Source organism: Cyprinodon variegatus, unplaced genomic scaffold (assembly GCF_000732505.1).
Source record: "Cyprinodon variegatus isolate N-32 unplaced genomic scaffold, C_variegatus-1.0 Scaffold13, whole genome shotgun sequence".
Taxonomy (NCBI): domain Eukaryota; kingdom Metazoa; phylum Chordata; class Actinopteri; order Cyprinodontiformes; family Cyprinodontidae; genus Cyprinodon; species Cyprinodon variegatus.
The window spans coordinates 528,835-543,782 of record NW_015150466.1 but is presented as its reverse complement, the minus strand read 5'-3'; the positions used below and the strand labels follow the sequence as shown (position 1 = coordinate 543,782).

General features: G+C 36.9%; 1 protein-coding gene across 1 annotated transcript in view; it reads right to left on the bottom strand.

Moving 5' to 3' along the window:
- Window positions 1–14,948, bottom strand: part of tenm2 (teneurin transmembrane protein 2) — a 447,642-nt gene that overhangs the window by 330,005 nt on the left and 102,689 nt on the right. Inside the window, exon 3 of the mRNA XM_015382666.1 lies at window positions 1,719–2,062. Within this exon, the coding sequence (XP_015238152.1) occupies window positions 1,719–1,944 (226 nt within the window). The 5' untranslated portion in view covers window positions 1,945–2,062. The remainder of the gene's footprint in view (window positions 1–1,718; window positions 2,063–14,948) is intronic.

Below are 14,948 nucleotides of genomic sequence, written 5' to 3'. Positions count from 1 at the left end.
GTTACTCAGAGGTTTAAGATCAGCTAGACGCCACGACTGATGAGGAACTGACACTGAACAGATGCCATCAGATAACTGACCTGGAACTCGCCGTATGTCGACATGTGCTAGCGTGTTTCAGCGTACTTATCACTTATACAGAACGTACCCATAACTTATCCAACATATGGCAGCATTTTTGACAGATTTTTTGTACGTCAGGCAGACGCTGGTCTAAATCGTCAAGGTGTGACAGCGGCTTGATCTTTGCCTGGTTTGCTTTGTATAAATGATGCATAATCTCTACAGACTGCTTGAGTACTACTTTTATACTATACACACCTAGAAACACAAAATACGTTAACTGATTTCAAAATAAAAGCAACAAACAGAGATATTTTAGAGACGTTAAACATTCAGTGGCAATGATCGAGCGTTACACCTCAGAAATGCCAAAATTTAACTCAGTGCTTTGCAAATGTTGCAGCAACAACCCAACACTGCAGTATTTTACCTTCAGCTATGCAGGTGCTCTGTCTATGCTGATGAAGGTTTCCTCAATTTGATATGGCCGCCATTCAACATGCATTCACTTAATAATTATTTGACCACTGATGATACTCATAAAGAACTAAACCTTCATACTCATGTCATCAAAAATCTTAGTTCTTGCTAAAACATGTTTTAAGACCTTTAACTCAATAAACACATAAATTAAAAGGATGGGAAAACTATACACATGCAATACTTTGTGTTTTATAAAATGTGGTTTATCTTTATTTTTCCATTTAGACAGGTAAAATTTGATTTTATTAATTCCGATAAACATGTCATAATTTAGAGGCAGAATGACAAATCTGATCGTATTGAAGTATTGTGAAAAATATAGTTTCTGTTCAGTTTAATTAATTAGAATCAAAAATAATTAATTGACTGAAAATGTTTTGTCATTGTCTTCTTTCTATCTCTTCTTTCTTTCATCCTTTCTCTTTTTTTTTCTTTTTCTTCTTCTGTTTTTCTGCTCTACTTACATTGCAGTGTCCATATACACTGTAAAACTCCCTGCTTAATTATAATAAAGCAATTTATATGCATGAAACAAGCGGAACACCGTACTGCTCCACTTGTGAAAGTAAAATCTGTTGGGCTCTTATTGGCATCAAGACAATTATTCTTATTGCCACATTGCCAGACAGGACACTGTAAAAAAAAAATAAATAAATAAAAATAATAATAATTGACCCCCAAAAAAAAATAAAAAAATGCTCATAATGTTTTTTTTTGTTTTTTTTTTAAGGGCTGCATCCACCAATTATTTTGCTAATCGATTAGTAATCGAATAGCCAAAGATTCAGAATCAAACCAGGTGAAAATAAAACATTTCCACCTGAGGAGTTCTGGATAGAGCAGATTGACAGATGAAAACCTTTTTTTTTTTTTTCAAATCTTTAATGCAAAATGTTAAAATATTTTTTTACTATTTTCATACAGTTACTGCTTTAAGTGTGTTTCTCTGTCAGCTCAAGGTACGTCTCAATGTGTCTATGCTCCAGCTATTAATCAATTAGTAAATTTCAATAATCAATTAATCCCATGAATTGTTTTTTTAAACAAATTGCTATTCATTAAAATATACTTACACCTACATTGAGACCAGACAAATGGGGTCTATTGAATGACTGATTGATAAATGGGTTATACTTCATAAATATAGTAATCTACCTGCTGCACAGACTCACCTTGCCTGGAGTACTCATCAGCCTCGTGGTGCACCAAGTCTGTAATGCAGCCGCCGTAGTGAAGCCTCTGCTCATGATCGAAGGCCTTCAGAGTCTCACTGGAGCTGTAGGATTTCTGTGTGGGAACCCGGCGCTCATCTGCATCCAGTGAGGACGTGTTGAACTGGGACTCCTTAGAACAACGGCTAGCGGTCAGAGAGCGGTTCTTATGGTCCTTTAGATCCATGTCCAAATTCTCTTAAGGATGCTGATCTTTTTAAACAAACGGTGCAAAAAAGGAGGAGAAGGTTTAAAGGAAGAGCGCTGGAGAGGCTTTCTGGAGAATCCGCTACGGCTTCGGTCACCTGAAACACAAGAGAGGGGAAGGTGGGGAGTGAAGAGGAGAGCAAAGTTAGAATCAAATGAACAGAAGTTCTGCTCCAACTCACTCCCATCAAACACTCCTTATGGACCATACAAGGAGAGTTTGGTAAGAAGGAGCTGGACATTTGAGAAACCAGCAAATATACAACACATTGGAGTATTGATGTAGAATAAGTAAGGCTATTGTGGGGAGAAACCGAGCTGCCAGCATCGTGGTCCACAGAGATACTCGACCATCGACCGCCATGAAAAATAGTCATCCGGCAAACAAATCTATCCCACAAAAAAACAGAGACTTAACTCCAACGCGGTCCAGACCAACCTGAGCTGAAGGCAGCCATGCATGAATTCAAAACAAGACAATGAATAAGCAAAAAAAACCTGATAATCTGGATTAGAGGAAGGTAACGGGGAAAATGCAAAGAAAAAAAAAACTGCAGGATGGAAGGGGAGGAGAAATGACTTAAGGGCATTGAAAGTCTCTCCCTCATTATCAGAGTGAGAATGGATCAGGCTCCCTTAGAGCCTGTAAGCGATAATCAAACACACCCAAATGCATACGCTCATACAAAAACTACGCAAGATACCCAGAATGAGCACGATAAGCACTCACATTTGGAGATCTGGGGCGAAAAAAAAGGCGCACCTGAACTTTCTGCAGCCAATTTAATGACAACTATTAAGATTACAGCCATTTTTTTTTATTTTTTTCATTCCAACACCAATTTCATTTCTAAAATCTTAACATTTATTAATGTAGACTATAAATAAACATCATGCTAATAAAGCACGATATCCGTTAAGCAATGCAATACACTGGAGAGCTAAAGTTCAAAGAACAACAGAACTAGAACTCGCAGAAATTAACAGAGACACTTCCAGCAGCTGCAGCAGCCGGGATTTGATATTCACAGCAATAAATAGGTCATTCATGGTTCTATCACTGGAGGCCAAGGATAGTCTGGTCCGCCCACTGCATTAAAGCTTAGCATTGTGTTTCCATCACTGCAGCTCTTAGTCTGGACAGCACTTACCAATATCAGAGCAGGAAAAGGGCATTTTTGAAGAACCGTCATCAGTTGATTTTGAATACATTATGCAGCTAATTACATATATACCAATAGAAGAGGAACAAGACGAGAGAAAAAGAAAGTCAGAGGTTATAGAATGTGAGTCGATCTATTCTACGAGGGTTCCTTTTAAAATGCTAGTATTGAAAAATGCCCAACTATGTCCATTGATTAACAGGAGGTATTAAGTCTCATAAAGGGCTCATTATTCTCAGGCATCTATCACACAGGCTATTAGGAGTTCAACCCTAATGTGTTTGTACCTTTAATAGAGCATGAGGAAATAAGAGTGGGACAACAGCTCAGGAAATATGGAGACATTTTGACTGGTAATGCCAAAACAAAGGGTGAGTGTGTAGGAGATCAGTTTTATGTTATATAGAAACATCAGCTGTGCTGCTTCCATCAACACCTTTGTTCCTAGATGCTGGAGCTTGGCCTGTTTTCCAGTGTGGTCCTGTTTCTCTGACTGTGACTAACTGGATGTGCTCTCTTCATCCTCTGACATGGGAGCTGGCTCGGAGCTCGTCTGCCTGGCTGTGTGTTTCCTGGACGGGGCCGCCTTTTACAACTGCTTTTTGTATCTATGCTTCTTTTTCTATGTCTGCTTCTGTCTCCTTGAACCCCAGTGGGCCTCAGCAGATGGCCGCTCACACTGAGCCTGGTTCTGCTGGAGGTTTCTTCCTGTTCAAAGGGAGTTTTTCCTCTCCACTGTCGCTACAAGCATGCTTAGTGTGAGGGATTGTATTTGAGTCAATGAGTCGATGCAATCAGCTGGTTTTCCTTAGATAGAAAACTTTGAATCAATTTGACTGGATGATCTGGTTGAACTGTAAAGTGACCTGAGATGACGTGTGTTGTGAATTTGGCGCTATAGAAATAAACTGAGTTGAATTATGTTAAACGAAAAAATGTTTTGGCTGTTTAAAAAAATGATTTGAGCTATAGGAAGACATTATACAGTGGTAGCCATTTAAAATTTTCCCAGTTTCCTTAATGGGTCCCCGGCTGGTCCTTGACTGGTCCCCTACAATTCCTTTTTAAACATCAATCTTTGTACTAAAATATTCTGTCAAGAATTGCGAACATTAAAATCTAAAAAGAAGCATAATTTTCTGTAATTTAGTAAAACGATAGAGTCAGAGTAGAAAAAAGTGCACACCCGAGAGAAGGCCAGTGGCTGGAATTTGGAGGGGATTTTGCTGGAAGCTGCAGGAAAGTGCGCTGCCATTCGGCTGGTGTTTGACTGGCAAGGGCCATTTTGAATAAGGGTGAGTATTGGCATGGTTGATGCGATAAATGTCAATGAATAATACGATATCATCACCATATTGCAATATCACTATATATTATATTTTTTTCTATCTATCAAAATTACATGTATAGACAAAACAGCAAGTGCTGTATACGTACATCAGAGGACATTTATTTATTAGTTAGATATTGAATTATTTAGTTATTTTGGTATCCATGTTGTTACAGATTTTTTTTTTTTAGGTAAAATGTTTTGTTTTTGAAATCGATACTAGGAACAAAAAAATTGATATTTATTGGGCAGCCGAAAAATCAGGATATATCACGAAAACGATTTTTTTCCCGCACCCCTAATTTTTAATGGCTTCTACTCTAAAATTTTATACTAAATTAATAACAAAACAAGATCGCAGCTAAGCTGGTTTAACAAAAGTAAAAGGAATTGATTGGTCACTTTATTCAGTCATACAGGAAGAGGATACTTAAACTAAAGAAAATGACAATTATTCTAAATGATCTCTTTCCTGATTTATGATAGTTTTTTATTCTTCTCTAAGCCATCAATAACAGAGGCACCTTGGAACCTCGACAATGAAAATGGCTGCACATAAAAAAAAAAAAAAAACATAAAACTGCAAGCTCTATTTTTTGATTGCTGAAAAACAATGGAGTTTTCCTTTGATTCACTCTGGAAGAAAGGCTGGACTTTCCTGATATATAGAGGATGGTGGACGGCTTGTTATGTGGACGGACTTTAAAAGGGTGACTGGCAATTAAGTTTCCCTGGAGGTGGAGGACAGGCAGCTAAACTGTTAGCTGAGTAAATCTAAACACTTTTCTTTCTGGTGAATTTTCTCCTCCGTCTTGATGAAGTTGTATTTAATGCGTATGATGTCTATTTTTAAGGTGAGAGTTGATTTTTGGCTCTTCATGTGCGTGCGTTAGTGTTCAGGAAACCCCTACTACATTTCTTGAGGGTCTTTTTTATAAAGTTGGATAAACTTAAAGCTAATAGACACTTATCCTAAATCAAATTATTCGGCTTTGTGATATTTAGGATTTTCGGTTTTAGAACAGGTGATATCAATTAGCTAACTCGACTCTGAAGCAGCTTAGATTTTAGAGGAAACAAAAAGCAGCCTGCATCAATGGAACACAGAAAAGAGGATGCTCTGTGGCAACAGGATGATGACAGTAGTTGGACTTTCACCATTTAATGGCACATAAACATAATTTTGATCACAGCTCTACTGTCTACTGGAGATCCACTGATGTCCTGCTTTGCTTATGCAGGTCCTGTTCCTCCTTAGGGCATCAAGACACTCAAAAGGTGCTGCTCCTTTTTCCAAGTGGTGTTCAGTCCCCTGACTTCTGGTGATGAATGACTTGTTACACAGCTTACCTGCTAACATTTATAGCCAGCAACATGTTGCAGGAGATACAGCTGTAATAATCCCAGTGGGAGACTGGTTTGTCCTGATTATACTGAGAATCGATGAACTGGTTTCCTAAGCCTGTAAGAAATCACCAGATCCCAACACTATTTGGAGCCAACATGGATTTTAGAGATTTCCAAAAGGTCAGCATTTGCTAAAGTCAAATAACTTTCTACACTGCAAAAACTATCTAGAAATAAGTTAAAAAAAAATAAATAAATTGAGTTTATCTCCTCTTAATTTGAGTAGGTAAATGAGATGATTTGCCTATGGAATGATGTTTTTTTTTAATCTTAAAATAGGATAATTAGTTAATATGCAGTTGAAATAAGACAATAAAATTGTTTTTTTCTTATTTCAAATGTAAATTGTCTTGTTCCATTGGCGAAGCGTCTCACTTAAGTCTTCAATTCAAGAAAAAATGCACTTATTTTAAGAAAAAAATACCTTTTTTGCAGTGTATTATAAATGAACTTTTCCCTTGATGGAAAGTTGTGTTGGTTAGTTGAGACATTTCACCCTGGTTCTGTCAGATAGCGCTGTTAAACATAAATAAAACCTTTCTAAATCTAATTTAGATGTAAAATCCTTTAAATTATAACATTTAAGAGTCATTTTATGGCCAAATCTTTTGACTTAGTACAGCAATAAACATAAAACATGTTTTGGTGAAAAGCTAAATAATATTTCCAACAATAATATTAAGAATAAGGATATGTGAGTGCATGCGGCTGTCAGACTGGTTTGTATAGGAGTCTGGTTGTGTGGCTTATTCTCTATTTCTATTTTCTTTCTATTGATCTTTTGTGTGGGTGGCTTAAGTGACAGCACTTTAGTCCAAAGCTAATTCCCTCAAGGGGACTTTACAATAGGCTGTATACTATATATCTTTTACGATGTAAACATATTTCATTTTAATGTTGTTTTCATAATGATTATTCTGTATGTATTACTTGATTTATTTAGTCATTTTCTACTAAACAGCAGAAAAACAACCCTGTTCCTACTGTTGCTTGTGTTGTATGACGGAGGACTCTTACAGAAAGCCTTTGTTTGTTGCAGCTGAATGAGGGATTGGTAGGAAGCCTCCTAATGCAAGTAAGCCTCCAAAGGCAGCTGGATAATGGCGAAACTGACTGCTCTGACATGGGAAACATGAAACCTAGGACTATTCATATAGAAGGATGTAAAACACTGACAGAAGGCTGGACTGGTGCGATAATAAGGAATTTGGAACCTTGTGTGCAGGAAGCAGAAAAACAGGAGCATCGCTGACACAGCTGCACAGAACCTGGAAGAAATTAAAACCTATCTAAACAGAGCAGAGCATTTCAAGCACCTGTGATGCAAATATTAACATGCAGGTACATCATTGAACTGTAGATTCTCTCCTTAACCCGTAGGGTGCATTTTGCAATAAAAAATGTATCTGCATACATTATAAAGGCATGTCTCTATTTGTACAATGCAAAAACTGCTAATCTGTGTGTCAAATAAAGGGAAGGTGCTAAAAAATGATGGGGATGTGCAAATTGCTCAGAACCTTTGTTAATAAGGTTTAACTGCCTCTAAATAAATTCCATCAAATTTGTGCTGTAAAGGAGAAAGTAAACTAAATAAATTTGACTACAACATCTGAGCGCGATCCGTAGCCAGCCTGCTGTCCACACAAGTCAAACACCACTGTTTAAGAGCAACACTAATAAGTAATAATAATAATAATGAATTTTATTTATAACGCACTTTACATTTGACTTCAAATCTCAAAGTGCTACATTAAAAAAGGGAAAAAGTAGGCAGATTCAAGGTGTTAGTGTGGATAAAGAAGGCAAGTCCCCCTAAGATTGAAATATGAGAAAATGAAAAAGTTAAAGAAAAGCGGAAAATATTTAATCATTTTCTCAGAGAAACAATCAAAAATCTTGATTTTCAAAGTTGGTCTAAAAAAAAAAGTTCTTCTGGCAGAGGTGTTAAAAGTTTGAATGTTTATGACTCCAGTAGAAGTAGAAATCCTACTGTTTCAAAACACTTCTGTAGAAGTTAGAGAATCAACTTTTTTACTCCAAAGTATAAAAGAACCAGTTTTTAAACAACTTAAAGTATAAAACAGGGCTCGATGTTAACCATTTCCCGATCGCCCTGGGGCAAGTAGTTTTTATTGTTGGGTGAGTATAAGTTTCATTGCATTTGCCCGCCGGGCAAAAAAAAATTATTTACTACTCAAAATTACTTTTAATTCACCGACATTTGCTTAAAAAAGGACTCACAGGGGTCGCCAGCGCCATTTTTGTTGTTTTGTGTGATTTGAAAAAGCCGCGAGATTTTCAGCCAGATGGCGTGATTTTTGTCCGGGAATTGGCGCGAATCAGACGCATTTATTTGGACTTGGCAGGCTAAAAAACAACGACAAGGCAAAAAAATTTAAGTAGAGTAATACACCCACCACCCAGATAACCCTAGATTAAAAATTATCGGTCAGGGATTAGGAAATTTGGCATAAAATTTAAAAGTTATTCATTTGTGACATTGATTTATCTTAAGTTTTTAACCTGTCAAGTTTTTTTTTAGATTTTTAACATTACATTTATATTTTTCCAAGCACACAACAGTTTAAAGCAAAGTTTAATTTGAAAAGAATGTGCAGGAAGGATTGAAAAGCATGTTAACACGGTAATGTAGGCTGGAGTTCATTATCTGACGCATGCAGATACACACCAGGAACCTGGAAACTTAGAAAATACTGAATTACAAAAAACATTTAAAAAACAAACATGTTTCATTAATATAGATATACAAAAATTAATATTAGGAACTATATTTATCAAACATTATACTGGGCAAATAAAAATTGTTTCTGGGCAAATGAAATGTGAAAGTCACTTGCCCACAGGGCAAGTGGTAAAAATCCTTAACGTCAACCCCTGTAAAAGTAATGCAGAAAAATGTTTTAGGGACATAAGCTACCATATTAAAGGAACATTTTTCTACCATTCTGGATGATAACTTCCTTAGATTTCATTTTCTTAGTTTTATAGCTAATAATAACAGTGTCACATTTAACTTTGCATCATCTTGAAAAAGTTTATTTTGGTATGTGGTGAGCAACAAGTGAGCAAAGAAATTGTCTTGATGAAACTAATTATTTTCATGTTTTTTATTTTTTCTGACATGAAAAAATGGGAGGGGCTAGAACAACATCCAGAGATTTAGTGCATTCTCAGTCTGGCGTTCTCTGCAAATGGAACGGTGTCGGCCTGAGGCTGATGACGTGTCACAAGCACCCAAGATATTGAGAAACGGCCCAACCGATATGTTGATGAAAAACTCTACAAACACCCGTCTTAACGCACGAGAAGGTTTCTGGACAAGGCAGGAAAAGAGTTGGACGAAGAATAAAAGAGACACCTGACCGTAGGGTGACCATGAAATCCAAGCATAATGAGAAATGCAATTAGATGATGAAGGAAAAGATGAAGAACTCATTTTCAAAAATAACACAGAGGAAATTTGAAACTGATAACTGGGTTTTTTTTTCTACATTCATGTTGTTATTTTAAAGAAAAAAAAACCACTGTTGATTCACTATAACTACGACTCACATTTAGTTAATCTGAGGGTAATGGCTTCACAGGATTATAGAGCTTATAACAAGATGATTTTCTCTTTCAATTCCAGCAGGATTTGGAATTAAAAAAAGGCTATATTTAAAAGGAAAACAGCTCTTTGAAGGCTTTATGAGACACACAGATGTATGAATTTATGTAGTTTAAACCTGACAATAACAATACAAATAAGATTTTTTTGCAGTCAGAACTAAAAATCTTTTCTTGTAACTTAAATAAAGCCAAAGAACGGGAAGAGAAACATAATACAGCAAAGATGCATCACTGCATTCATGGCCCCACATTGCATCAGCTATTTTATGTTTTACTGCATCATTCTTCCAAAGGGCCTCCAGACTTATCATTTCTCTGCAATGGTAAATTTTAAATATGCAATGGTGTGAGAACTCGAGAATATTAACTAAAAACATCTCATCCAGTGATTTTTTTCCTTTTTAACAAATAAGTATGAAGAGAATTTGAAAACACAGGCTTAGAGGACCATTGATGTTTAGGACCATTCCGCTGCAGGAGGCTTCCTGGTGACTCCTGTTAAGCAGAAGGATGAACAAACAGCTTTTGTTCATGCAACATACTGGAGAACCATTTAACCTAAACTTCAAAAACTTCTCAAAGAAACATTTCTCAAGGTGACGTGATTTAAAACTGAATGAAATAAACAATTTAGCCAATGTATACTTCTATACATATTTTTATCTGAATTTGCAGTCTTGAAACCTTGTTTTAAGCAGTGGCGGCTGGTGGAATTTCCTCCAGGGGGCGCTATAATTTCTAAATATATATATACCAAAAAACAATCAAATGTATGCTAAGGTATCACACCAGCATATTTACATTTTTCCAGCGCTTTATTGTCATTAGTGTGTCAAAAGACAAAACACTGAAATTCAATCTCTGCATTTAACCGATCCCCTTTGGGGAGCTGTGGGCTGCCATTGTGCAGCCCCTGAGGAGCAGCATGGGGGTTAAGGGTCTTTTACTCATGAAATCCGTGGGAGCTCGTACTCAGAACCTCAGGATTTCAACGCAACGCCTTAACCACTCCCTAACGCAGGCATTATCGTAAAGGGTCTTGCCTAAGGACCCTCACTGGCACCTCATTATCCCCAGCTGTTATACGAACCCGGGCCTCCTGCTTGCAGGACGAGTGACTTACCGCTCGAGCTAGCCAGCAATATTAACGGCAACAAGAAAAGACAACATTATAAAATGAAAAGTTCTTTAAATCAGTCATAGCTGTCTTAATCCTTTCTAGGTCAGATGCCGTCATTTGAAAAAGGAGGCAGGGAAAGCAGGATAAAGCCTTAGCCTTGCTGCATGCAGTTAGCCTAGCCTTGTAGCTAAATAATTCTATAAACCTGTCAATCAGCCGCACTTTCTAACAGACGACTTGAGGGAGGTGGTCTGCAGATAAAGCTGCTTTCAGCTCTGGGTGCAGGAGAGCTGCTCACAGTGTTGCCAACTCAGCGACCTTGTCGCTATATTTAGCGACTTTTCAGACCCCTCAAGCGACTCTTTTTCAACAAAACGACTAGCGACAAATCTAGTGACTTTTCTGGTGTCTGCCGTGGGGCGCCTCCCCCATCCCAACCCCGTTCTCCCGCTTCTGCAGGAGTCCCTCTCAGCGCTGCAGTCAGAGCCGCAGGATGTTTACCCTCAGCGTCAAGACTGCAAATGAGCCGCGCACATGTGCAGGGATTGATGGCGCAGGTTGATCACGCTGGAGTCAGCTCCCTCAGTTGCTGAACCTGCCATAGAGAACCTTGACCAACATTACGATGACCCACTCTTTCTCTAAGCAGGCAAGCACAGGCTGCGTGTGTGGAGGGAAATCTGATTAGTTTAAAAAAATAACAATAATTACCGTTATTTGCTCACGTTGTCATTGATTCTTTTTAGGCTTTTTTTTTTGTTCCATTTAGATTGTTAATGTTAATGTAATGTAAAAAATTGTATGGTTCAAAATGTTACTAATGTTTCTAAGCTCCTTAGTGGAGCACAAGGGAAAAAAGAAAAAGTAAAAAAAAAAGTTGGAAAAAAAATGTATTATGCAAATTAGGCAATGACATCATTCAGCGACTTCTAGCGACTTACAGCACAGCCAATAGCTACTTTCCTTACAGAGGAGTTTGGCAACACTGGCTGCTCCCCAGGACGCTCCAATCTTTAGCGTTGAAGAGGAAATACTGCGCTGGACAACTTTTAACCCGAGTCTATGGGGGAAGATTTATGGAAATACGTCATCAATCCGACGACAAACAAATAGCTTCACTTGTCATTAAAGATTCAATATTTATGTTGCGCATCTAGAAAATATAATAATATATTTTGAAATATTTAATTTTATCATTTATTTTCTATTTGTTTTTTATTTCAATCAATGTGATTGAGTGAGTGGGGCGGCGCCCTTGCGCCCTCTATTGGCCGGCTGCCACTGGTTTTCAGGAGTGATATTTGATACCGGATACTTGATCTATGTTGATCTCAGGATTTACAAGAAAAACAGTAAAATAAAAGTTTCTTTAGCCGTAAACTTTTTACAGATTTGTCTGATGAATAGCATACGAAGAGTTTTTTTTTTTTTTTCCTAACCATTTTGGGATTGTTTCCTACATGTGCAGCGTTAGAGCTCCCCCACAGGGTCGCAAATTTAAACCACGTAAATTAGAATAAAGGTGAAATCCGCTGTCAGGTTAGTTATAAGCATTCAGCATAATGAAGGAAGCATTAAAAGCTGAAATACAATGACCCGAATATTTTCAACAAAATTGTTTCTAACAGCTTGCTTGGCTCGAGATCAAACTGAATCTAGTCTAAGATATGTAGAAAAGCAGTATGTGATAGAATATTTGATATTTAGAGTATGTGCATGTGATATTTATTCAAAGCCTTGTATGTTTGCATGACTGTAACAAAAAATATATAGAAAAATAAACAACAGTCTGTTGTTTCAAACCTGCATGCAAGAACATTTCATTATTTGCACTATTCAAAGATTATTTTTATATCAGACTTTAAAAAAACAACCTCTAAAGAGACTTTTTAATCTGTATATATATATATATATATATATATATATATATATAATCTCAACTTTGAATGCAAAAAGCATGTAATGCAGCCTTTACGTCACTCGTTTCATTGCAAAAACAACCGAAACAACAACCAGCCAAAGAGACCGCTAGAACTCAGCGTGGAGCCTTTCCATCACAAAATTCACCCATTCTTTCAGGACTCTGTCAACAGGAGATAAAATTGTTCATTTGATATCTTTTTTAAAGCTCGTCTATGTTTTTTTTTTTTTTTATGTAATTTGAATGAAATTTGTATAGCAAAGAAGAAAAAAAATGGCCTTTTGAAAACCAGGCCCTGTTATCAGAAATGACAAAATTGGGGCTCTGAAGCATTTGGCTTCAATTTTCTGCCGTTTCGTGTGTGTATCTACGCAGTTGCTCAAATTAAGTTGTTTACACAGTTTATTCCCAAAGACAAAGCCTGGAAGAGTCTGAATAACTGGTAGAAACAAAGAGTAGACGGAGCGAAGCGTGCACAGAGAGGTCGCATGAGAATAGAGGAGAAAAATCCTTGAATCAGACTAGCAGTCAATTACAAATCATCAAAAAAGTGCTTCACATCTTGACTTCTAGAAAAAAAAAAAAAAACAGCATCAAAATAAGAGTACAAATATAGTCGAGATTAAAATATTTGTCAAAGGGTTCGAGCTAGAATCCAGTCACATATTTAGATTCCCAAACAAAAGCAGCTTCCACTTGGCTTCCCTTCTTAGAGTAGAAATCCAGTTTTTAATGCAAAGTGCAGATTGGAGAGGTTTAATAATGATCCAAAGTGTCGTCTCTGCATTCCACAAAGCAATCCACTGGACTTTGTTTCCAAGTTTGAAGACGTTTCCCTTCCCATCCAGGAAGCTTTTTCAATTCAAAATGTCAGGAATAGCGTTGAGTTCCAGGCTTTATACCAGGGACCAACAAAGCCTTGTTTTTGTTTAGAAAACATGCTAATTGAAACGATCGAACGGGTCCCCCCCTTGGTAGCCAAACGACCCCCATTCCAACGGGGTGGACCTGTTTGTCCGTTTCAGTTAGCCTGTTTTCTAAACAAAAACAAGGCTTTGTTGGTCCCTGGTATAAAGCCTGGAACTCAACGCTATTCCTAACATTTTGAATTGAAAAAGCTTCCTGGATGGGAAGAAAAATGTCTTCAAACTTGGACACAAAGTCCAGAGGATTGTTTTTTTTACTTTTTTAGAATGAACATGACCTGGAACATTCAAGGTAACAATCTATGAAAAGATGATCTTTGTAAAGGTGGAAACTTCCCTTCTTTTAGCTACATTTTTTACTGCACTCTGACCTCTATTATTTACCCAACCTACACCCGATGGGAGCTTTACACTGTGCTTTGAATGAATCATAAGTCATGCTATCTCTGGCACTTCTGAAAGTGCATACATACATCCTCACACAAACGTGCAAAAGAGGAATTCAAAGGTGAAGTGTGAATGGCTCCAATCAACTGGAAGCTGAGGTCCATTCTGGACCTAAGAGTTGAGCCAAAGGCTGAGGACGCAACATTTAGTCTGTCTCTACATCTAAGCAAACACTTTATAGATAACAATATCACCTCAGACAGTAATAAGTGTGATCTTCCATTTTATTCTACTCTATATAATACACCTGAACTCCATACCAACACATTAGGAGTTGTCGATTTTTCATCACAATTCCTGCATTCTGGCAGAGTTTAATTATTCCGCACACTTTAAATGTCAGGACTGCCATAATGTGCAGAAGACAGTGTCAAAAATCCTGGTGGTATTTTTAGCTGCTTATTAGCGAGTGACCATTTTTCAAATTATTGGTTCTTTTCATCTGCATTTCCAAAATAAAAACAGCAAATACAGAAGTAAAGGAGGAAGCAATTCCATATAAAGGAGACCATTTCATTAGGGTTTGTGTCTTCGCCACAGAAGAAAAAAAACTATGATTAGTTTTAAAATTGTCATAATATTCTGAACACAGAGGTTAATAGAAACTTTTTGGGTTTATTTCATTATTTCTTTCTTTTTTTCAAATTATGCACTACTTTGTAAACTTATTAAAACCTGTTAAATATATTTGGCATTTTGTAAAAACAAATTTACACATATGCAGCAGTGTGTAAAAATAACAAAAACTAAACAGGATTGATGCGCATGTTGCTTTCTCCCTATAAGCTGAAAACAAAAAAGAATCCAGACGTCACTAACTAGTGAATCCACGTTTGTGTCATTTAATTTCTGTAAAAATTAATACAGATGTTCCCTGAATGCAATTAAATGTTGTTACAGTAACAGTAGAATATATATTTCCATGTATTAAACTAAAGGAAAAGTCTGGTCAGCAAGGAATAATCAATGGATCATTATTTATACCTAAAACTAATACGCTAGCAGTGATTTATTTAATTTAGCGTTAATCAGTAAAA